The sequence below is a fragment of the Lathamus discolor genome, chromosome 3 (genome assembly GCF_037157495.1).
Source record: "Lathamus discolor isolate bLatDis1 chromosome 3, bLatDis1.hap1, whole genome shotgun sequence".
In the NCBI taxonomy this organism is placed as follows: domain Eukaryota; kingdom Metazoa; phylum Chordata; class Aves; order Psittaciformes; family Psittacidae; genus Lathamus; species Lathamus discolor.
Window position 1 is genome coordinate 76,793,486 of NC_088886.1, and position 24,391 is coordinate 76,817,876.

The 24,391-nt window shown below is 56.6% G+C and overlaps 1 protein-coding gene across 1 annotated transcript; it reads right to left on the reverse strand.

Annotated features, from left to right (window-relative positions):
- Positions 1-3,841: 3,841 nt before the first annotated feature.
- Positions 3,842-10,849, reverse strand: LOC136010013 (uncharacterized). Its single transcript, XM_065670600.1, has 16 exons — positions 10,606-10,849; positions 10,251-10,355; positions 9,704-9,772; positions 7,962-9,522; positions 7,717-7,832; positions 7,498-7,589; positions 7,232-7,346; positions 6,890-7,078; positions 6,498-6,620; positions 6,247-6,321; positions 5,753-5,917; positions 5,475-5,596; positions 5,107-5,172; positions 4,723-4,812; positions 4,297-4,450; positions 3,842-4,123 (listed from the first exon to the last, which is right to left on the reverse strand). Exons 1-16 carry the CDS (start codon positions 10,834-10,836, stop codon positions 3,860-3,862), a joined length of 3,537 nt encoding a protein of 1,178 aa, XP_065526672.1. The 5' UTR covers positions 10,837-10,849; the 3' UTR covers positions 3,842-3,859.
- Positions 10,850-24,391: the final 13,542 nt, after the last annotated feature.

The following is a 24,391-nucleotide window of genomic DNA, read 5'->3' on the forward strand; positions in this document are numbered from 1 at the left end:
GCCGCATCTGGAATATTGCGTCCAGTTCTGGGCCCCTCTGTTCAAGAAGGACAGGGAATTGCTTGAAGGAGTCCAGCGCAGAGCCACAAAGATGATTAAGGGAGTGGAACATCTCCCTTATGAGGAGAGGCTGAGGGAGCTGGGTCTCTTTAGCTTGGAGAAGAGGAGACTGAGGGGTGACCTCATCAATGTTTACAAATATGTAAAGGGTGGGTGTCAGGATGATGGAGCTAGGCTTTTTTCAGTGATATCCAGTGATAGGACAAGGGGCAATGGGTGTAAACTGGAGCATAGGAAGTTCCACGTTAACATCAGGAAGAACTTCTTTACTGTAAGAGTGACAGAGCACTGGAACAGGTTGCCCAGGGGGGTTGTGGAGTCTCCTACACTGGAGATATTCAAGGCCTGCCTGGACAAGTTCCTGTGTGATGTACTGTAGGTTACCCTGCTCTTGTGGGGGGGTTGGACTAGATGATCTTTGAGGTCCCTTCCAACCCTTTTGATTCTGTGATTCTGTGAATACCAAGCGGGGATAGGACATGAATATGTATAGGCCTGTTGCGCAACCTCATGCATATGTATAACTTTAGAGGATAAATGTAAAGGGAAATGATGCTGAGGCACGCATGCCTTTGGAGAAACGATCACCCATGCGTCTCAGCGCTGAATAAAAGCATACCTAGTTTACAACTTGAACGAGTTGTGGAGTCTATCCGCATATCACTCTCACACCTGAATTACAGCCACCTGCAATTCCCATTTCTCACAATGCAAACCCAAAGTAACCCAAAGATGTAGGAATGTGCAACCCAGGCTGCACAGAGCAGGTGGGACCATATTGGGATGGGATGTTTATTAATTGCAACCAGGATAGCCCAGGGGAACACAGACGTGCCTTTAACACCGTCTATTTTAACAGGTTCCCAAACCCAATGTAACCACACGCCAGGTAATTGTCATGCACTGCCAGCACACGGAGCGCTCCACCAGCCTGTTAGAGCAGGAGGAGCCCCTGGAAAAGCACAACTTCCCACCTGGGCTGCACAAATCACTGCTCCCTGGTCCTGCCAAAGAGCCCAGGGACAAAACCGACTTCATCCATCCAGATCCCTCTAATTCCAAACAAGGGCGAGTTCTGCTCCTGCCTAGGCACGAGGCATCCCGAAGCCTTGCGGCTTGAGACGGCAAAGCGAGAGCAGACCCCGTGAGGAGAGGAGAAAGAAAAGGAGCTGTAGGGAGGAACGAAGGGGGACGCAGCTCCCGCCGGCGATGCTCCTTACCGCTGAAGGAGCTCTTAGCACCGAGGCAGCCGGCGCTGAGCCGCCGGAGCTGACCCAGCCCGGCCACCACCTCCTCGGGGAAGGGCAGCAGCCGCTCCAGCTCCCGCTTCAGCCGGGCCCGCCCGCACCCTGCCGTGCCAGAGCCGCGTTACCGGTCGTGCCTCCCGCCCCGGCACCGCTTTCCTCCGCTTGCGCCCCGCGCACACGGCGGGGCCGAGAGCGCTGCGACCGCGGCCTCCCAACCAGCACGGACCCGGAGTGGAAACGGGCCCGCCCCTGCCCCCGCCCCGCGAGAGGGGGGGCCGGCGTGGGGGGGAGATGATGGTGATGGAGCGGGGGAGGACCTCAGGGCAGCTTCCGGTGTCTGAAGGGGGCTGCAAGGATGCTGGGGAGAGGCTTCATCAGGGACTGCAGCGATAGGACAGGGGTGATGGGTTCAGACTGCAGGAGGGGAAGGTCATGTTGGAGATGAGGCAGAAGCTCTTCCCTGTGAGGGTGCTGAGGCGCTGGCACAGGGTGCCCACAGAAGCTGTGGCTGCCCCATCCCTGGCAGTGTTCAAGGCCAGGTTGGACACCGGGGCTTGGAGCACCCTGCTCTAGTGGAAGGTGTCCCTGCCCGTGGCAGGGGTTGGAGCTGGATGATCTTAAGGTCCCTTCCAACCCAAACCATGCTGTGCTTCTATGAACCACCTGCTCCTGGTCTAAATACTCTTTGTCACTGCAGTTGCCAGTGCCAGCATCCTGCTTCTGTTACGAAGAAGGAACAGCATCTTTGTCCCATGCATGTCCCTGTACTCCAAGAGCTGCTCCAAGTCCGACTGTAGCTAAACACCCCCTCTTTAACCCTTTTCTGATCCCAACTCACAGGCTCCAGCTCCCTGCCTGTTTCCTGGGGCTAACCACTGGCAGGGATTCAGGAAGCACCACAGGCAGGTCCTGGGCACCAGCGTGTGGCCGAGCAGTCTATAGATGCATATATATACATGTGGATATATACAGATGCACATCTGTGAGCCTGACCTCCTGCCCAGCCCTCGTGATGGGAAACCCATTCTCTCCCAGCACTTCAGAGCTGCCTTTGGCTCGTCTTCACTTGCTCAGCAAACGCCCCTGTAACAGGTCAGCACTTTCTTCACAGCAAAGCTATGTGAGGAATGTCTCCTAAGGCAGCTGGAGCCTTTCCAAAGAGGGTGAGCTGCCAAAGACCCATTTCCCCCACTCAATCCCCCAGGCAGTGAAAGAAGGTGCAACCTTGGCCCTCGAAGGCTTGCTGTGCACTTCCACTTGGGCTCCTGTGCCCTCCTGGGCTGGGGAAGGAGAGGCTCTCTTCACTCCCCTCCCATGCCTGCGCTGAATGCCCTTAGGGAGAGGGCTGGTTCTGCCACATCTCTCCCAGAAAGAACTCGAGGTGCAGCAGGTAGAAGATACAGGCCAGGGTTTGCAGGCCTCCAGGCATCCCTCTCCTCTGGTCCGTGACGGTGGGCCAGAGGAAGATCCTGATGTGCAGGCTGCGTGGGGCTGGGCACTTGCTGGTATCCTTGCCTGCTGTGATTTATTCCTGCCTTTAATCCCATAGGCCAGCTGTTGGGTTCACGTGCTCAGCTCAGACACCAGGATTTCCCATTAAATCCCAGCCCTCCCGGCATGGAAAGACATTTGCAGATGTGCCCCCTTGGGCCTGCTTTCCACCTGCTCCAACACAGCTCGCTGGGGTCCTGCAGGGCTATTGCCAGCAAAGCCCACAGCCCATCTCCAGCCCTGCTGGCACTGGGAGCAATGCCCTCCAGCCACCAATACCAAACCACTCCCTGCATGTGCAAACCCAGCTGCAGCTGAAATTGCTTATCCAGGCATGGGGAACTTCCTGCTCTTTAGGAGCACAGAATCACAGACACCGTTTGGAAGGGACACTCCGGTCCATCAGCATGACAGCGGGCTGGGGATGGCCTTGGACTTGTGGAACACGCAGTTTCTCCATCTCAGGGGTTGTGCGGACCTCAGACGTGTGCGGCAGGGAGCTTGTGTTCCAAGGGCGGGAAGGCGCTTGGGCTGATGGTGAAGGTCTTTGTCCCTGCTCCCATTGCCTGGACAGAGCCCTCACGTCCACACTGCAGCCGTGCTCCTGCTGCTCCTCTCTGGAGCTCAGCCCTGCTCCATCCTCCCGCTGTGGCTGCTCACAGAGCCTGGTACCCACACGCAGCATGGCAGGGAGTGAGCTCCTGCAAAGCAGGTCAGGGCTGGAGCCTGGGGGGCACTGGCTCTCCTGCAAGCACTGTGGGCAACATCGGCAGGGGCTGCTCTGCCTGTCTCTTCTTCTTCCCTGTCACCCAGAGGATGCAGGGATCAGGCTGAGGGCAGGATCTCCGGCACCTCCAAGAGCACCCTTGTTAGCGTAAGAATAAACACATAACCACCGGCATGGTTATATGAGATTGCTCAACCCCGGGGGTGAGGAGCAGGGGGGGGGCCAGGGGCTGTTTTCAGCTCCTTCAGTGACACTGTGGCCACAGGCCAAGGGCAGATGCCAAGCCAGGGTCCCCGCACTCAGGCCACACAGGCGCTTTGCCTCGCATCACCCTTTATTGCTGCTGCTGGGAGCTACTTCCTCGCGCCTGCTGGGGTGCCCGGGCAATGGGATTCAGCCGGTGACCCGCAGGCCTGCCCGGCTGCCGCGTTGCTGCATCCATCCTGCGGGGCTGGAGGGGCGGGTGGGGCTGGTGTCCCTGGAGGAGGTGGCTGTGGGATGAGGCTGACCTTCGTTCCAGTGGGCCAGTGGTGCCTGGGGCCGAGGGGCAGGGGCCAGCCCTGCGGCTGTCCTGCCCCAACAGCTCTACCTTGTCCTGCTGGGGAGGAGACAATGGGTTGGCTAAGGCATGGGGCTGAATTCAGCAGCCCCGAGCAACCCTCTGTACCCGTCTCTCCCGGGGAAACTGAGGCATGGATCCCCCCCAGATGCTCAGCATCACCCTCCCAACCTCAGTCACCCCCACCACATCCCTTCTTTCTTCATCCCTACCTTGCTGGGGAGCAGGGTGGATGGCTGGAGTGCCTGTGGGGTGCTGGGCCGGACAGGCGGGAGGCGCAGGCTGCGCTGCAGCGGGCCTGTGAGGGTATGCTGGCCCCCACACTGCCGTGGCACGGTGGGGTACCTGCATGCAGCCATCGGCTCCCTGCAGGATAGGGTATGGGAACACTCAGCACACAACTCAGCACGTGTGGCTTCAGCGCCACTGAGAGAGAGAGAGAGACGGGGCAGCACAGTGGCGAGGCTGTAAAACCCCCAGGCCTGGGGCAAGCCCAGCTGAGCCTCTGTGGCACATCTCTGCTCCCCTGCCCTGCCCAGGGAGCAGAGTCCTTGGCTCCGACGCAGGGAAGGACTCTCCCTTGCTGGGGCAGGGCCACCATGCAGCCCGGGGATGGGGATGGGTCCCGTGTCCCCTACCTGTGGGTTTGCTCCGTCTTCAGAACGGGCTGGGATCGTCCAGTGACGTGAGGGACCAGCGGTGGAAAGGGCGGGATGGGCGGGATAGGCCTGGGGAGGGCAAGAGCCGTCAGTGGGTGACAGGGGACAAATGACCCGCCCTGGCTCGTGGCAGCCCCCCAAACCCCCCAGGCTTGTACCTCACGGCATCCCCTGCCTGCTGCCCTCCGGGAGGGCTCCTAATCCTCCCGCTGACGGGCAGGCCTGTGGAGGGGGCTGGGCACGATCAGACCCTCGCAGGCAGACACCCCGAACCCCATGCCTGGTCTGGAGCACCACCAGCACCCATCCTCCCCCATCCCACCCATGCAGACTCCCAATGCGCCTGCGCTGGGCAGTACTCACGAGCCAGGCACCCGCATGCTGAGCTGCCTGTCACAAGACAGGCACTGGAAATCCACCAGCAGCTGCCTGGGGAGGGGAAAACGGGCTGCGTGAGCTGGGAAACCTGGTTTATCCCCCCCACCAACACCAACAAGGTCCCAGCCTGCTGGCTGGTTCCAGAAGAAAGGGGATAGGATGAGGGAGAGTGGTTGGCTGTGGGCTCCCTCCTGGGAAAAAGCTCCACTTCATCTTAGGCACAGGAGAATTCCCAGAGGGGAGCCCAAGAACCTCCAGTGCCCTGGGAACCGCTGCCACAGGCACCGTGGCAACAGGGGATGCAGGCAAGGACAAAGCGGGAACAAGGCGAGTGCTGTCCCTCTTGCACTCACTTCCTAATCCCGGCTGCATCGTCAGCTTCCATTGGTGGTGCCATTTCCTTGAGCTGCTCAAGGCTGCTCTTCCAGTGTTCCTCCAGCTCTTGCTGGAATGGCCCCAGCTCCAGGCGATCCAGCTGCAGACAGACACACTCCCTCAGCCAGCGGCTCCGGGACGGGACACGGCGTCCCCAGGGAAAAGCCAGGAGCAGGAATCCTCAGGAGGATGCTGCCTTGGGCCACCGAGCCCCGAAGGCGCCATTTTTGCGCGGCGGCGACGAGCCGCCCCTCACCTTGGAGGCCATCTCCTCCCGCAGCTGCTGCTGGACCTCGTGCAGCCCCTGCTCCTGGCCCGTCACCCGGCTCAGCACCTCCTGGTTTCTCTCCTTCAGCAGCTCCAGGCTGGCCTCAAATTGGGCGCGGCTGACTCTGCTTTCCAAGGCACCTTTGTCTGCTTTCTAGCAACAGGGAAAGGCAGGAGAACGGTGGGGAAAGGATGGAGGTGCAACAGCCAGGGTCAGCCCATTGCAGGGGCAGAGGCAAAAGCACTCCTGCAGGACCACTGTGCTCCTCCCACGACTGTGTGGTCCCACTCGCCCCACCACCCCCATGGGGTCGGTCCCACCAGCCCCAGGGACATGGGGGGAGACAGAGGGACCTGCAGCTGGGCTAGGAATCCTCCCTCCCCCAGGGCCAGCTCTGCCACCAAGCTCCCAGGGGGACAAGGGGCATTTGTCACCCTGCCCAGCACCCCCTTGGCTGCTGCTTAGGCCCCTTGAGGTCGTACCTCATCCATTCCCAGCTCCAGGTCCTCCTTGTCTGCCTTCTCCTTCTCCAGCCTCTCCACGGACTGCAACAGACCCTTCCAACACAGAAAGCATCCTATGACCTTGTGGCAGGAGCGCCCCTGCTTCTCCCCACACACAGAATCCTCCGGGAAAGGTACTCTTAAATCTCCACAGAGCAAATCGCCTATGGTCCCCAGCCTGGGCTCTGCCTGGAGGATGCTCTAAGCCCACGGGGGTTTCAGCCATCTACCTCGATATCTTTCTGCTGCTGGCGACTGTCATCCAGGAGGCTCCCCATGACAGAGTTGAGCTGCTCATACTCCCCTTGCATCTGCAGGATGGCAGCCTGGATGCGCTTCAGCGCCTCTTCGTCCTGCTCCAGGGAGGAAAATAACCAGGTAGTGCCACGCAAGGTGGGGAGGCTGCCCCACAGGGACAGACCTGGCTTCCTGGGCCAGTGGCCACAGGCTCTCAGTGCCAGCAGGACATTTGCAGCACGCCTTGAATCTCCCTCTATGCTGCAGACCTTACAAGACAGGATGGGGGGGAGCACGGAACTCCCCCACATAGCACCGAAGCACAGAGAGCCGGGCATGGTTCTGGCAGCCCCCTCCCACGTCCCCCATGCTGCCATCTCCCTACCTGGCTCTTCCCTGGCAGCTGCCTCACCACCTTGCCCGTCTTCTTCCTCGACATGAGGGACTCCACCAGCCCCTGCAGCTTCTCATAGCGTCGCAGAAGCTTCCCCAAACGCGTGCTCGTGTCGCTGCTGCACATGGGGCATACTGCCTCCTCCTGCCCCGTGCTCTCCATCGCTCTCACCTCTTCCAGCTGCAGAAGGGGAAGAGGAATCACCTCTGAGACGGGACAGATGCAGCCAACAATCCCAGGTGCTGTGGAGGCTCCGTGGCCCCAGCCACCCACGGGATGGCCAGGACTACCTCAAAGAGCCAGCGGGGGGTGGGAGCTCCCCCCACGCCTCACCTGCTCCTGCTCCCCCTCGGCCGTCTGGCTCACCACCTGATCCAGTGCAGCCTTGCTTATTTGCTGCTGCTCTGACAGATCCTTCATGTCCCGCTTTTCCTCCTGCGGTGTGGACCTGGCCGGCGACACAGGGGCACAGGCAGGCTTAGTCTTCACAAGCTTACTTGCTCAGGGGGCGTCCCTCACTCCCCAGCATGGGATGCTCCCAGCCCTCCTGGGCTCCCCTGCAGCCCCACAGGGAACAAAACCCTCTCCTGTCCTTTTACCCTGAGAGCAGGCTGAGTTGGTCGCTCAGATCCATTTGCCAGCTGGCTCTGGCCGCCTCCAGTTTGCCAAGGGCGCTCTCCAGCTTCCTGATCTGGGAACGGCAGTGGGGGCAGAGTCAGGGCATGGCCCCTGTGTCACCCCAGCACAGGGGCTCTTCAGCTACCTCCTCCGTGCCCACCTCTCCCAGCATCCCTGCATCTCCCTCGGGGACTCCTTACCTTCCCCTTCTCTCCCTGCAGCTCCCTGGACAACCTCTGCAGCTCCCTGGCCAGGCCCTGCACGGATGACACCTGGGCCTGGAGGTCACCCAGCGTGTTGGCAACGCTCTCCTGGCCTAGAAGAGCATGGTACAAGGGGACACACTGTCAGTGAAGGGCTCTCACCCTACGCGCCAGGCTCTGAGCACAACCAGCTCCACACCCAGCATTACAAATGGCCCCCACAAACCTCCCAGAGCTCCCACCTGCCTCCTGGAGGAGCAGGCGCAGCTTCTCCAGTTCAGTCCGCTCCAGCCTGCTGGCTTCTAGCTGGGCCACCTGCTCCTTCAGGGCAGCATAGAGGTGTCTGAGCTGCCCAATCTGCTTGACAGCCTCCACCGTCTCCGCGTAGCACCTGTAGGCATTGTGGTAGGCACTGCTGGAGCCCGAGGGCAAGGCCAGCTCTTGCACGTGGGACGTGGCCCTGGGATCAGCGTCGAGTGGGATCTCGAGTTCCTGGGCTGTTGGCAAGAGAGTCCCTGCTGCCAGGGTGCCAGCCCCAGCAAGCTGTGTGCTGAGCTGCTCCCCTGAGGTGGTGGTCTGAGTGACGGTAGACTCTGGCTGTGTCCCCAGCCTGGTGGTCTGGGTGCCCGTGGACTCTGGCTGTGTCCCCAGCCTGGTGGTCTGGGTGCCCGTGGACTCTGGCTCAGATGGCTGGGTCCCCAGGCTGGCGGTCTGAGTGGTGGTGGACGCCGGCTGCGTCCCCAGCCTGGTGGTCTGGGTGCCCGTGGACTCTGGCTGTGTCCCCAGGCTGGCGGTCTGAGTGGTGGTGGACGCCGGCTGCGTCCCCAGCCTGGTGGTCTGGGTGCCCGTGGACTCTGGCTCTGTTGGCTGGGTACCCAGGCTGGTGGTCTGAGTGGTGGTGGACTCCGGCTGCGTCCCCAGACTGGTAGTCCGGGTGTCCATGGACTCTGGCTCTGTTGGCTGGGTCCCCAGGCTGGCGGTCTGAGTGGTGGTGGACTCTGGCTGCGTCCCCAGCCTGGTGGTCAGGGTGTCCGTGGACTCTGGCTCTGTTGGCTGGGTCCCCAGGCTGGCGGTCTGAGTGGTGGTGGACTCCGGCTGCGTCCCCAGCCTGGTGGTCTGGGTGCCTGTGGACTCAGGCTCTCTTGGCTGGGTCCCCAGGCTGGCAGTCTGAGTGGTGGTGGACTCCGGCTGTGTCCCCAGACTGGTGGTCTGGGTGCCCGTGGACTCTGGCTCTGTTGGCTGGGTCCCCAGGCTGGTGGTCTGAGTGGTGGTGGACTCCAGCTGCGTCCCCAGCCTGGTGGTCAGGGTGCCCGTGGACTCTGGCTCTGTTGGCTGGGTCCCCAGGCTGGCGGTCTGAGTGGTGGTGGACTCCGGCTGCGTCCCCAGCCTGGTGGTCTGGGTGCCCGTGGACTCTGGCTCTGTTGGCTGGGTCCCCAGGCTGGTGGTCTGCACGTCCCCAGACGCTGTCTGCATCATTGCTCTGGTGCTAGCATCCCTCCTCCGATCTGAGGGAACGCCTGCCTGCTGCTCGGGGGCCGTTAGAGCTGCCCCCGGATCCTTCAGCCACGCTGAGCTCTCTCTAGGTCCCGGCACTGAGCTTGCCCCATGTGGGGTGTCCACATCTGAAGTGGGAGACTTGGTGGTGGCAGACGGGTCTTCTTCCTGTTCTCCTCTGGGTCTTCCTCCATCTCTACCTCGTTCTCCTTTGCTGCCCACCAGGCAGTCCTCCAGCACGTCCCAGTGCACCATGTTGCTGACCTCCTCCGGGTCCGGGTACAGGCCCAGCCTTTCCTTCAGCATTTGCTGGGGAAGGAAGAGATCAGCCATGTAGCCAGGGGCATGGGGGGGCCCACAGGAGCACTCCCCCTCCCACCCAGCACTGCTGGGGACCGTGCCCTAGTGCAGAGGGACCGCCTGCACTGGTCCCCCAGGGATGCAGCCATCTCCTGTCCTGCAGCAGGACCTGGCGTGCTCGTAACCGTACCACATCACTGGCCAGAGTCCTTGGGTTGCAGAGGCCTGGCAGCTGGCCGGCAGCATCCTGGCGGTTCCCCTAAAGTGGGGCGAGGAGAGGGACGGCAGTCAGGACACGGGAGCAGGACTGAACAGAAGCATCTGCAAATTAACTCGGGCACTAGACAGACGGACGCTGGGCAGGCTCGTGCCGGGGGCGCTGCTGCTGTATTGTACCAGTAGATCTTGACCCTCCTTCCCAGCACCCACGGTACTTTCACGGGTGTTTAGCTAAGAAGCGCCTCAGCGCCACTTGGGTGGACGCACACAGTTACCTCTGCCAGCAGCTTGAGCCGCAGGCAGCGCTGCCCATTTCTGCCCTCCCCGGGGCTCCAGGCAGGGTGGGGCTGAGCTCTCATGCTCCCCTCTTGGGGCACCCTTCCCACCCTTCCCTCCCAGTGCCCTTCACACTGGGTGACATCCGAGGCCGGAGGACAGGGTCCGCAGGGAGATGCGGGGTGATGCAGGGAGGGGAGCAGGAGGCCAGCTCCCTCCTGGGGACAGCAGCAGCAGCTCACCAAGCCAAGCGCCTCCTGGATCACGCGGATTTCGCCTTGCATGCGGGACTGCGCCTCCTTCATCTGGCTGATCTCCTCCAGGAGAGCCTGGTAGACAGCCGTGTCCTAGGAGAGGAGGGTGGCAGGCATGAGCCCCGCGGGAGGCTCCCTGCAGACCAGGAACTCGGTCCCCACCCTGCCCCAAGGGAAGCCATCACACAAAGCCGTGGCGGCAGGGCTGCATCCAGCCCTGCCTGCCCGCCCGCGCTGAGCTCCGCGCAGGAGCGCTGAAGCTGATGCCAAGGGCAAAGAGCCGCCCCTGGAGGAGGAGGCGCCTCAGCGGGGGAGCACCCGGGGGACTGGGGAGAGCCTCTACCTCAGAGCTGCTGCTCTCGTCGCCTTCCACCCTCTGCACCGGCTGCCCCACGTCGGCAGCCACATCAGCTTCGGAGCCGCCGGCGGTGTCCTGCAGCGCGTCCTTCGCAGGCAGCTGCTCACCCGCCTGCTGCGGCTGCTGCCCCGCGGCCGGGGTCCTTGCCCTGTCCCGCTCCGCAGGCTGCTCCAAGCCCCGGGGGGAGCGGTCCTGCAGGCCCAGGTGCCCCAGCATGGCCTGCAGCAGGTTGCGCAGCTCTCGGAAGTTCACGCTCTCGGCATCGGGCGCCGCGATGGCGGCGTCCAGCAACTGGCTCAAGCGGAGCAGAGCCATGGCTGCCGCTGTGGCCGACAACACGAGTCTGACCTGCTGGCGGGAGGAGAGACAGCGGGCAGCCGGCAGCCTGCCTCCTGCTCGTGCTCCTGCCCCCGCAGGGATGTGGCGGCCCCTTCCCCGCCGCCTCTGCCCCCTCCAGCCCCACCGCCGGCCCCCCTGGCCCCGCTCCCCGCGCCCCCCGCGCCCCCCGGCCCCGTACCTGCCGCAGCTGACTCTGCCCCCCGCCCTGCCGCGCCTCTTTACCGACCACCGCCGCCGCTCCTCGACGCGCATTGGTCGAGCCCGTTCTCGACCGCACAGAGGCCGGCGCTGACGAACACACCCGTTGCCGGGCGACGCCCCGCGGCCCTCTCCCGTCCCGCACTCGGAGCGCACGGGTGACTGTCCCGGGAGCGACCCCGCTTCCGCCAGCCCCTGCCCAGGGAAGCGGAGCGCCCCGGCAAGGCGAGCTGTGCTGCCGAGGGGGGCAGCGCTAGGCGGCGAGAGCAGGGCAGGTTTTCCTCTCTGCCTTAGGCGTGGCAGTGCTGGGGGGAAGGCTGCCGCTGACAGCATCACCGCACACGGTTTGGGCGCCTCGCCCCAGAGCAAAGAGCCGCACAAGCAGGAAAAAGCAGCGCAGACAGACACGAGCTTCCACACAGCCCGAGGAAGGAGAGGACTCCGACACATCTTGGAAGCAGAGTCCCCCGTCAGACAAGGACTGACAGAAAGAATCCTCAGGAACATCTTTCCCCGCAGAAACCTCCAGGTCCGAGCGTGCCGGAGAACCGACACCTCCCTCCCGCGGTGCGGCACTCGGAGAAGGAGGGTGGGCAAGCCGGAGGCGGAACTTGACAAGCCTCGCTCTTGTCAAAGAGATGAGAGATTCGTTTTCAGTCGTTAAAGGGAGATTTGCTCTGTGTCGTCGTCTTTCCCGAGCCGGGAGGATTGAATTCCAGGAGGGAGTAGGCATGAAGAGGTGGGGACAAGACGCACCGGGGCGGGAAGCTCACCCTCTTACGAGGGATCCTACGCCTTCGCTCCGGCAACTGGCAGAGCTTTAGGCTCAGGAGCTCCACAGACACCCCCGGGGACTAGTCGCGCTTTCTAGACAGCCCTCGGGGCTGGCAGAAGCTGCAAGACCCCTAAAGCAGCACGGGGCCGCCCCAGCACAGTCAGACAGCAGCAGCGAGGGAAGGACCTTGGGGCAGAAGGGAAAGCACCGAGGTTCAGTGCTGACAGGGTGGCAACCAAGGCCCACGCTGGGTCAGGCCAGGCAGATGCCGTGTCCTTGAGTCCACCAGCCCCAACCCACCGTCTCCCCGCAACCTTTGGGACCCAGTGAATGCAGGCTGCCAGTTTTCCCAGAGCAGGTAGGGATTTTGAGTCATCTCCTGGCTTCAGGTTAGCCAACTGCTTCTGGCTTCTAGTCAGGGTGAGGTGTGGAGCGAAGCCTGAGGAGAACTCAGGCTGTGGTGCTGACTACGACCCAGGGGACACCGGCTCAACCCTCTGGTCACTGGGGCTGTGATTCCACAGTTACGACCCAAACACAGCCCAGTAAAAGCAAGCCCGAGTGGCGCACTAGCAGGCGGCAAGCCCTGACCTTACTTCTGGCAGCTGCGTCAAGCAGCTGGGAGGAAAGAGCAGCGCTGCTCCCGTCTTGAACCCTGGCTGCCAGGATGAAAAGCATGGTCCAGTATTAGCTCAGAACAAGGGGGCTTGAACACATCTGCAAGAACTTCGTGCACTCCAGTGGATGCATTCCATAATCCTCTCAGCACAGGACTCTCTTCCTGCAACAGGCTGAATAGCCATGCTGTGCTCAGACACAGCGGCTGTTCGGAGGGGACAAGCTCCACAGGAAGCACCAAACCTGAGCATCCGACGCTTTGGCGGCAGGGTCAGGTCAGTGTTTTGGAGAGCACACCTGCAAATATTCTTCCAACTCCCCTTCCCCACAAAGACTCTGCCACAACTCAGCAGCCCCAGGCAACTCCACGAACGGTGCCTGGCGTTGAAGCGCAGACAAAGTGTTCGAGTGAGGACCAAGCCCCTCACGGGCCTTGCCCCTGCAGAACAAGAATGATGCAAAGCTCACAAAACAAAAAGGCCAGCACATAAACTAGCATCCCTGGCCTGGCTGGGAGACACATGTGAGCTTGTTTCCAGTGCCCTGACACGAGAGACTGAGTAGCCCTGCGAACAGGTTGCCCTAAGCTGCCCTTTCCGGACGCTCCCCCGACTTAGTTTGGATGAAAGCCGTTGCTCTGCTGTGCAAGAGAGGAGAGGGCACTCAGCCAGGAAGGGGCTGCTTCGCTCTGCCTGCAGCGAAACATCTGGCCGGCCGTGCAGGACCTGAAGGAAGCGTTCCCTTCTGTGCTCTCAGGCAAGTCAGTCAGAAAGGGAAACATGAAGTTTGTCTCCTCTTGCTGCCCACCCGTGGGACGGCAAGGAGCGCTCTCGATTCCCTTCTCAAACAACGCGCCAGCCCCTGGTTTAGCGCTTCAACAGCCCGACTCCATTAACATGGAGTAGAAACACAGCCCCCAGGCTGCTCACGACACAAGCCACTGGGGTCAAAACCCTCCCAGACGGGAACGCAACAGCTCCAGAGATGTCAGGCCCTCCCTGAACGTTTTTTGGTACCCCTTGCCAAGCTCTATTAAAAAATACCCTTTAGGAAATTGTTTTGCCGAATTATTATTCCAAATAGAAGATTTACTACCTAGGGTCTCAGCACCTATTGCTCCATGACAATATCCGGTTTTGCTATAATTTTTATAATCATAATTACCCGACATATTGGTCCATTGTGTCCAAATATATTTCTTATAAAAGTTTACCCCGGTAGGTGCCGATCCCCCAAAATAAAAACATGACCCATTGCCTGCTAAGGCAGGAGAGACCTAACTCCTGAGGGTCCCAAGGCATTGTGGCGTTTAAGGCATTAATGATCATTGCTCCAGCCATCCCTGTTTGATTCACTTCCCCATAACAGCAGGCTCCTTTGTTTTTTGGAACAGTACAATCATAAATTCTATGACATGTCTGATTAATGAAAGAGCCATTTAAAACCGTCCTGTCACTTATCCCATTGGTCCGGTCCGCCAGGCGCAGGTAAGGGATGCCGATTAAACAAGTACGAAAAGGGTCCCCAGGAGTGGCCATGGAGAGACAGAAGGATGACTGGTTCGTTTGATTTGCCCAGGTGATCCACATGTTCTCTCGTGGTTCTATGGTATGTAATGCTTGACCTATAGTCATAGCCATCATCCACCAACTTATAATTGAGGCTATTCTGAGGTTCCCTCGATCGGTGATTTCCGAGGTTTTACCCATCACGCTGGAATGCAACGAGGGCCTTGTCCTGTAATCAAACACATCTAGCCTCGACCAGTCATACAAACCTCAACTGGCCCCTTCCATTCTCCCGGTTTGAGATCGTTGTGTTGAACAAAAATCTTTTCCTTTTTTGTTAACCCTGATTTTAAGGCACTACCTTAAATGGTGAATTACCATGGGGGGTTCTTCCCTTTCTCCTGCCAGGCGTAAATAATTTAACACATATAATGCTTTTGCCAAGCGTTCACTAGGTGCTACACTGCTCTCCCCCGTTTTTTGTTTAAGCAGCAGGTTTTTAAGGGACTGGTGAGCCCGCTCAACAATTGCTTGTCCAGTGGGTGAATTAGGGACTCCGGTGAGATGTTTCACACCCCAAAGCGAGCAAAAGCGGTGAAACCTAGCAGAAGTGTAGGCTGGAGCATTGTCTGTTTTAAGAGATAGGGGTACACCTAAAACGCCAAAAGAGGCATGAAGGTGTTTCACAACATGGTGAGAAGTTTCTCCAGTTTGAGCGATGGCCCAAATTGCCATGGAAAAAGTGCCGACCGAGACACGAACGTATTTTTGGCGTCCAAATTCTGGAACATGAGTGACATCCATTTGCCAAAGTTGTAGCGGTAAAATGCCTCGAGGATTTACTCCAGTACCAAGGCCAAAGCCTGTCTGTTGACATGCAGGACAAGAGTTTACAATTCCTTTTATTTCAGCAAGATTAGTCTGATCTGAAGTCACTTGAATCTTTATAACAGTGAACCCTACACACCATGTAGCCGGTCGGAATAATGGGGATTTAACAAAAGTGCCCAGTATACTTGTCCATTACCCATAGTCACACATAACAGAACAGGTATCACAAAGATTTCTGTCATTGCCATTTCTTTATGTTGTCGAGTTCTGGGGCTTTATACGTTTCGCTGGCAGCCAGTACGGTCCTGTCAATTGCTGTACACAGCCGTATGCTTGACCCCATGTCAGCAATGGCACTGTTCCTTTCCACTCGTTATCATGCAGGTCTTTATATAGAACCCGTGGTTTGGGCAAGGAACTGTTCGTCATGTGGAGAAAATACTTGCATTCCCCCTTTTTTTTTGTTTTATATATCTTTTAGATGACCCTACTTGAGCAGGGGATTTGGACTAGATCAGACCTCCAACATATGCCAGCCACAGGCTGCTGGGCCTGCCCTTTTCTCCTGGATGGCTCTCTGATAACACGCGAGGCCATGCCTCACATCAAGGTCTGGCATGGCATGTGTCCCCACCGCTCCACACCTGCTGGGTTGCAGCCAACACTGGAGCTAAAGGTTCTTCTTGGTGGCAAACACAGAGGCCAACCCGGTCTTGCCCTTGACTGAGGTAGCGGGCATTTGGCCAACCTCAGTCCTTGCACCTTGCTGTCAATGCAGAGTTTCACCTGCTTCATCCAGTAACAAGTCACTACTATGGCAAAGCTCATACAGATTTACATTAGCAGAGTGACTATTACAGGGTGCAGCAGCATGTTGAAGATGCTGATGGCAGCGAGGGACTAGCCAAAGAAATTTCTTACCAGTGGAGTTCTCCCACCCTCTTAACTTCTTCCATGACCTGCTTTATAACACTACCGTCATATTAGAATCTTTCTAGCTTTTGCCTTAGCATTTTCTAGCAGCTGCTGCAAATTTGCATGCTCTAACATCTGTTTTGCAAGTGACAAACCCATACAATACAAGGCGTAGTTTCGTATTAGCAACTGGCTAGTAAATACAGGTGCTTTTATACACAAAATCACAGCCTCTAATAATAGCTACTTTACAAGCACACTTATTCAAGCTGTTAATTTTCAGTTGCCTCCAAGGGATGCTTTGCAGTCATTCATTTTTCTCTGATTCTGCTTGGGGTATTCACGGTCGGCTCCTGTAGCTGAGGCATTGCGTTTTTCCACTCGTCTCTCCAACTCATAGCAAGGCTTGACAAACTTTGCAGGCAGCTGCCATGGACCTGTAGGTAGGAGGACACAAATATACCCCCTCTTCCGGGTTAGCAGTTTTTGAAAAGTAGACAGGTTAAATTGTTTCCTTGAAGTAGAGGCATTCTGACGCAAAAGGAATGTAAAGCAGCTGCAGAAGTAAACTGCACGTTGTTAACAGTCAAGGAGTTTGCTGCATCATTAGCCTTTTCTTTTTCTTTCTCTGCCACCCTGATGCTGCTTAGGTGACGGCTGATAAAGCTTGTGGTTGCACAACTCCTCTCGCTTTTTCGGTTAGCAGTACTTGTTTCAAGCGATCTGTTCCTCCAAGTGCTGGATTCACCCCCGGGTTACTTTAAACACACTAAGCAAGGCTCCTACCATGCGCCCACTGTGTTGCAGGCGCTCCTTAGGCTTTGTCTGCGGTGTCTCTACAAACTGCCTCAATACTTCAATAGATGGAGAGGTTTGGTTTTTCTTTCTTGGGTTGTTTTTTTTTTTTTGCCTTTTTTTTTTTTTGGTTTATTTTTTTCCCAAAGTTGTTCACCCTGCTTTGCATGGCTACAAACAGCGGCCTGCTCGGCAGCAGCTATAAATGACTGCCTACTCCGCAGCAGCTACAGCTGCCTGCCTGCTTCAGCAGCAACCATAAATACCTGCCAGCAACCGCACTTTCGCATTAACCCTTTCTTGCCTGAAATGTTAAACTGCTGCCTGTTAAAAACTTTTACATGAACCCGACAAGGCTCTGCCTCCCCCACATCGCATGAGGCTTGGGCTTTTATACTGACCAAGATGCACACTCATTCCGACACAGGTGGCCAGCCTACGTCAGAAGAAGTGGCCAGCAATACCTATAAAGGTTTCCAAGCGTCAGTAGAAACATAGACATATCTGCCAACTTCTAGTACACGAGTATCACAGAGAGACTGTATGAAATGAGTTGTATATGGGGCCCCAAGTCCACTGTCTGCCACAGTCCGCCCGATACCCTGATAAGAGCATACGAGAGACCTTCCCACCGCGGGTCTTGATCCAGCACCTACATCACAGGGAAAGCACACAATACATCTGCATCCCCCACCCATCTCGCTTCTCCCTCTACAGCTGCCCATTTATCATGAGGATCTGGGGGACAGAAATCAGACTCCTTTTCCAGATTGATAGGCCTTGGGTCAAAAGGATCATCTTCATCTCTGCCCTCAGTCTTCGCAGCCGCGGCAGCAACTGGCGGAGGTTCGGGGGGGGGGGGGGGCCGCAATGGGTCCATGATTGGCTTTTTTTTTTTTCCTTCACTTCAGGAGCTGTTGATTGTGATGGTTGGAGCGGGTTTACGATTTAGGCTTGTACCGGCGCCGGTCGGGGCACTGATATCGGGGAAAACAGCTCATTTGAAGCAGATTCTGTCCCAGAGGAATTCGGCGAAAGCGCAGCGAACGCAGACGCAGTGGCTGCCCTTTCACTTCTCATTTCTTCCGAAGTTTCTTTACTCAGTCGCCACAAGGCCGCTAATTTATGAACCTCCTTGGTTCCCTTGCTAATTTCTTCCCAGAAAGCGGATCCAATCTGGTCCCAGGTGTGTAGCTCAAAAGCTGCACCCATTCCCGAAATTAGCTCCCGGTCCTTGGCCCGTTTTAAAAGGGCTTTTAAGGTACCGTCATCATAGGTTAGTCCTCTCTTAGAAAGGATATGTTGGAGGAGCTTTACCACTGCCGCCTCTTCTTTCGACAGCGAGACTCCCATCTCCTCCCCGACCGCTCACCTGATCAGGGTGAGATTCCCTCTCTTCACGCTTCCTTTTCCGCGTGGATACCTCAGAGTGCACTCTGCTGTTTTCAGTTGCCGGGACGGCAACCCCTTCGGTCGCTTTTCCGCTCCCCTCCTATTCCAGCTGTCTTCTTCGCTCAGTCAAGCAACAGCAAGAGGGTCCCTGCTCGGGCGCCATTTGCGGAAGATCAACGGACAGCACGCTGATTAATGCAATCAGAAACTGACCTTTATTCACTGCAGAGCACTGCCTTTTATAGCTTCCAAGCTTGGTCCCGCGCTTAAGGTTTACAATGATTGGTTTCTACCCACAGTGCAAAGACAGCTGACTGGTTCCTTCTTCAGCATCCGGGAGCTGTTTTCCTCCTGCAGAACTTCCGCATACGTGGCCGCGACTTTGCTCTGAAGTAACCGGAACTAGGCCGCTAGTTCTAGGAACTGGGCCCAAGTCCTGTGCTAGTATTCGTGAGGCAATTCCTTGTTTCTCATGGGAGAAAAGAAAGAACGGTTTACTCACGTCTGGGAGTCCTGAGGCTGGTGCCGACATTAAGGCGTTTTTTTAATTGGTGGAAGGCTCAAGTGGCTTCCTTTGTCCGCTGAAGATTCTTGTTGTGGTGCATATAGAGGCTTAACAATTAGTCCATGATGGGAGATTCACAATCTACACCATCCTGTCATACCGTCCAGGCCACACAGGCCCCTTCTGTCTGGGTAGCTATTAGGATGTACTGCAATAACTTCCCTTCTTCCGGTGGGGCTTCCCAGCACTCTAAGTCTTTTGAAAGTTGTTCTCCGAACAGGCTGGGACGGTTCTTAAATCCCTGAGGCAACACCGTCCACGTGAGCTGGATTTTGCGCCCACTCTTTGGGCTTTCCCATTCAAATGCAAAGATTTTCTGGCTGGCTTCGTGGAGAGGGAGGCAAAAAAAAGCATCCTTCAAATCTAGAACGGTAAACCAAGTTAGCTCTGATGTTAAGCATGTTAGCAAAGTGTATGAATTTGCTGCTACAGGGTAAGGATCCTCAGCTATTTTGTTAACAGCCCGTAAGTCCTGTACCACCTGGTATGACCCATCAGGTTTAGGAACAGGTAAAATAGGGGTGTTAAAATCAGATTGGCACTCTTTTAGCAGTCCTAGCTGTAGGAAATTTTCAATCATTGGGCAAATTCCTTCCCTATCTTCCCTTTTCAGGGGGTATTGCTTAATCCTGACTGGCTGTTTTCCCTCCTTGAGCTTATCCGTATCGGGGGTGCATTTTTGGCCCTTCCAGGTATGTTTGTAGCCCACACCCCTGGCAATACCTGATCCAGTATATCTTCCCTGACTTCTCCCTCGACATGATTAGTGATCAAAACTAAGCTTTAGCATCTCTATATACTGTTGGTCGTTTACTTTTAAAGTGACCTTGCCTCCTTTGAAAGTAATGGTTGCTCCCAAGTGTTCTAACAAATTTCTCCCCAAAAGAGCTTTTGGGGAGTTAGGCATATACAAAAACTTATGGATGCCCCACTGTTTTCCCAATTGATATTTTAATAGTTTACAAAAATAAGCCTTTTCACCTTGGCCAGTCGCCCCTTTTACCATAATATAATCGTCCCCAAAGGCATTAAAGCTTTGTTTAAAACTGAATACGTTGCGCCCGTAGCAACCAAAAATTCCACTTCCTTTCTTTCTTTTGTCCCCTAGCTCCATTATAACCAGTGGATCTGCTAGGGAAGATTCCCCAGGTCCCCGTCAGTTTAGTTCCAACTCAGTCACCGGAGCCACCCCATGGCACCCCCCGCCCCGGGCAGTCTCACTCCCAGCGTCCAAACTCCTCATAGCACGCACACCGATCCGGTTCCACAGAAGAGGAGCCCACTCCCCCGCCTCTGCCCGACGTTCCTCCTCCACCAGTTTCAAAGCAACCAGCGCAGCCGTGGCTATAGCACGACCCAGCTTTTTCTTTTCTACCTCTTCGCGATTCCTATACGCTCTCCATGCTTCCTCCTTCACTCCCGTCCACATTTATTCAAGAACCCCTCAGTCCCATCTGTCAACATGTCTGTTTGCCTGCCCCAGCACCCATCCCATGCTCAAACACAGGAACTGCTCCAGCTCCCCTCCTTTCCCCCTTGGTTTTCCCTTGTTTATTTCTTTCTTTCTTTTCTCACAGCTGCTCACCCTGCTCTGCAGGGGTTACAGATGCCCGCCTCTGCAACAGCACTTCTGGTTCAACCCCTTCTTAACTCTGAATGTGAATGTGCTGCTTGTTGCCAGTGACAGCAATTTCCTCCTCCTGATCAATACCTGATAGGACAGAGGCAGAGGGTGCACCTCTCCGAGGTACCTGAGATGTATAATTTTCCTGATTACTGTCCCAATATCACAGGCTGAACAACATCTCTCCAGCTTAGCTTTCTGCTTTTCCCTGTCCTTTTCCAAAACCAAAACTGGGGATCTGGCAGAGCTATATTAATTTCACATTCTGCCTGCCACTCCGGGTGGTTTCTTGAAGTGAAAAACATATCTGCATACATTGCTTCATCCCATTCTCCTGGCCAGCTCAAAAACAACAGTAATTGTAAAAACGTATTATAATTCAGAGTTCCATTTGTAGGCCATTTCCCCTGATTTTCCAAAGTATATAAAGGCCACCATTGGTTACAATATTTTATCAACGTTTTCTTCTTTACCGAGCCCCCAGAAGACTATCCCAGTTCTTTCCAGTGTGCCAAAATGTAGCCCAGTGGGCTTTTCTTCAGAATTCCCTTGTTTTGACCAGCTCCCACCTCAAACAATCTCTTACAAATCTCTATAGCTTCTCTTCCCCAGTGCTCTGCAAATGCACTTAAAAAATAGGAGAGCACCTACATACAAGTTTTAGGATATTCTCAGGGGGTTCAGTAAAATAGTAGCTCTGGGTTCTGCAGATCAATGCCCCTGTCGTTAGATCACAGTTTCGGTTCCAGCAAGGTTTACACTGCCCTAGTATCCACAGCAGGTTCCACTGTTCAAAAGTTATTATGCACCCATATGTGAGGTTACGAAGTTTTTCCTAATATCCCCCTTGGATTGTCCCAAAAAGAGAGACGCTAATTGTTGTATTCCCATTTTACTTTCTCCTCAAATTTTCTTTGATACCTTTTACAAACCCTTTCTCAGTTTTCCTTTATAACTTCCCGGAAGTCCTCCAGGATTTTGTGGCTTTTCTCCACAAACCCGCCAGTGTTTCGTAAGACACCCCGAGCAGTATCTGCCCCACCAGTACCTTGAGTGGCTATAAAAGTGGAATCGACATTAAAAGCACCGCCACAATATCCACGTGAAATGCCACCCATCACATACAGTCACACTCCCTCAAGGCACACAGGGAATTCCCTTGCCCTTGTATTTCATAAAGCTATCCACTGCGGGAGGGGTAGCCGGACCTTCCCCCACTTTCTAAGCTGCTTAATGATTATACACAGACAAGACACAGGACAGAAAAACATAAACGCCTCGTCCGTCTCCGGCCGCTCCCCTCGCGGAGACACGGAACCGCGGATTAGGACGCTACGTCTCAGTCACACAAAACCACAAACCCTTACACGCGGCATCCCACACACTCACACTACGGTTCCGCTTACCCTTCTCCTGCTTCTTACGGTAGCAGGTCCGTCCTGGTTCCCAGCATCTGAGATGCAGCGGAGACCTGGTGGGTTCGCCTGCCCTTCACCTGCTTCCCTTAGCGGGTCCGTCCTGGCTCCCAAAACTTGGGATGCAGCGAAAACCCGGGCTCGCCCGATCCGCCTCCAGGATCGCTCGCAGCCGCCCTGTCGGCCGACGAGCCCCCTGCTTGCAAGCCCTACCTGCCAAGGGGAACTTCGCTGTGCGCCAGACGTCTCTGCGCGCCTTGCCGGCAGCCCCGGGCCACGCGTACGCCTTACTCGTTAAAGTTGTAAAGTAGGTATGGTTTTTATTCAGCGCTGAGGTGCATGGGGATAGCTCCTCCAAACTATGCACACCCAGGGTCGTTTTTCCCTCTAGATTTATTCTCTTAAGGTATACATACGCATTAGATTACTGATATGCCTATACATATTTAGTATCTATCTCCGCTTCGTATCATAATAAGCTAGAAGGTCCTTTGCGCCTGCGCAGTGCCCCCCTCTGGTCACGGGCAGGGGTCTCAAGATGAAGTAAATGAGTCTTCCTCTTCTTAATCTTTTCACCTTTTAATCTTCACGCATAGCCTTAGGGTTTGGTGGGTATCCCAGCCATAAACCATCTGTTTCTCCCCCTTATCAATAGGCTCAGGCGTCCTCTTGTCAATACTTGCTTATCAGTAGAACCAGACCTCTGCTTATCCCCTTATCAGTAGTTTGAGCCTTTGTTCTGCTTAGTAGGCATGATAGGTGTTTACAACAGACAATACTTTTGTTTAAGCAAGTGAATTCCTCTAACCCCCTTGTATACTGGTTGACCCTCTGCATCACTTCGTCCATCCAGATCCCTCTAATTCCAAACAAGGGCGAGTTCTGCTCCTGCCTAGGCACGAGGCATCCCGAAGCCTTGCGGCTTGAGACGGCAAAGCGAGAGCAGGCCCCGTGAGGAGAGGAGAAAGAAAAGGAGCTGTAGGGAGGAACGAAGGGGGACGCAGCTCCCGCCGGCGATGCTCCTTACCGCTGAAGGAGCTCTTAGCACCGAGGCAGCCGGCGCTGAGCCGCCGGAGCTGACCCAGCCCGGCCACCACCTCCTCGGGGAAGGGCAGCAGCCGCTCCAGCTCCCGCTTCAGCCGGGCCCGCCCGGACCCTGCCGTGCCAGAGCCGCGTTACCGGTCGTGCCTCCCGCCCCGGCACCGCTTTCCTCCGCTTGCGCCCCGCGCACACGGCGGGGCCGAGAGCGCTGCGACCGCTGCCTCCCAACCAGCACGGACCCGGAGTGGAAACGGGCCCGCCCCTGCCCCCGCCCCGCGAGAGGCGGGGCCGGCGTGGGGGGGAGATGATGGTGATGGAGCGGGGGAGGACCTCAGGGCAGCTTCCGGTGTCTGAAGGGGGCTGCAAGGATGCTGGGGAGAGGCTTCATCAGGGACTGCAGCGATAGGACAGGGGTGATGGGTTCAGACTGCAGGAGGGGAAGGTCATGTTGGAGATGAGGCAGAAGCTCTTCCCTGTGAGGGTGCTGAGGCGCTGGCACAGGGTGCCCACAGAAGCTGTGGCTGCCCCATCCCTGGCAGTGTTCAAGGCCAGGTTGGACACCGGGGCTTGGAGCACCCTGCTCTAGTGGAAGGTGTCCCTGCCCGTGGCAGGGGTTGGAGCTGGATGATCTTAAGGTCCTTTCCAACCCAAACCATGCTGTGCTTCTATGAACCACCTGCTCCTGGTCTAAATACTCTTTGTCACTGCAGTTACCAGTGCCAGCATCCTGCTTCTGTTACGAAGAAGGAACAGCATCTTTGTCCCATGCATGTCCCTGTACTCCAAGAGCTGCTCCAAGTCCAACTGTAGCTAAACACCCCCTCTTTAACCCTTTTCTGATCCCAACTCACAGGCTCCAGCTCCCTGCCTGTTTCCTGGGGCTAACCACTGGCAGGGATTCAGGAAGCACCACAGGCAGGTCCTGGGCACCAGCGTGCAGCCGAGCAGTCTATAGATGCATATACATGTGTATATATACAGATACACATCTGTGAGCCTGACCTCCTGCCCAGCCCTCGTGATGGGAAACCCATTCTCTCCCAGCACTTCAGAGCTGCCTTTGGCTCGTCTTCACTTGCTCAGCAAACGCCCCTGTAACAGGTCAGCACTTTCTTCACAGCAAAGCTATATGAGGAATGTCTCCTAAGGCAGCTGGAGCCTTTCCAAAGAGGGTGAGCTGCCAAAGACCCATTTCCCCCACTCAATCCCCCAGGCAGTGAAAGAAGGTGCAACCTTGGCCCTCGAAGGCTTGCTGTGCACTTCCACTTGGGCTCCTGTGCCCTCCTGGGCTGGGGAAGGAGAGGCTCTCTTCACTCCCCTCCCATGCCTGCGCTGAATGCCCTTAGGGAGAGGGCTGGTTCTGCCACATCTCTCCCAGAAAGAACTCGAGGTGCAGCAGGTAGAAGATACAGGCCAGGGTTTGCAGGCCTCCAGGCATCCCTCTCCTCTGGTCCGTGACGGCGGGCCAGAGGAAGATCCTGATGTGCAGGCTGCGTGGGGCTGGGCACTTGCTGGTATCCTTGCCTGCTGTGATTTATTCCTGCCTTTAATCCCATAGGCCAGCTGTTGGGTTCACGTGCTCAGCTCAGACACCAGGATTTCCCATTAAATCCCAGCCCTCCCGGCATGGAAAGACATTTGCAGATGTGCCCCCTTGGGCCTGCTTTCCACCTGCTCCAACCCAGCTCCCTGGGGTCCTGCAGGGCTATTGCCAGCAAAGCCCGCAGGCCATCTCCAGCCCTGCTGGCACTGGGA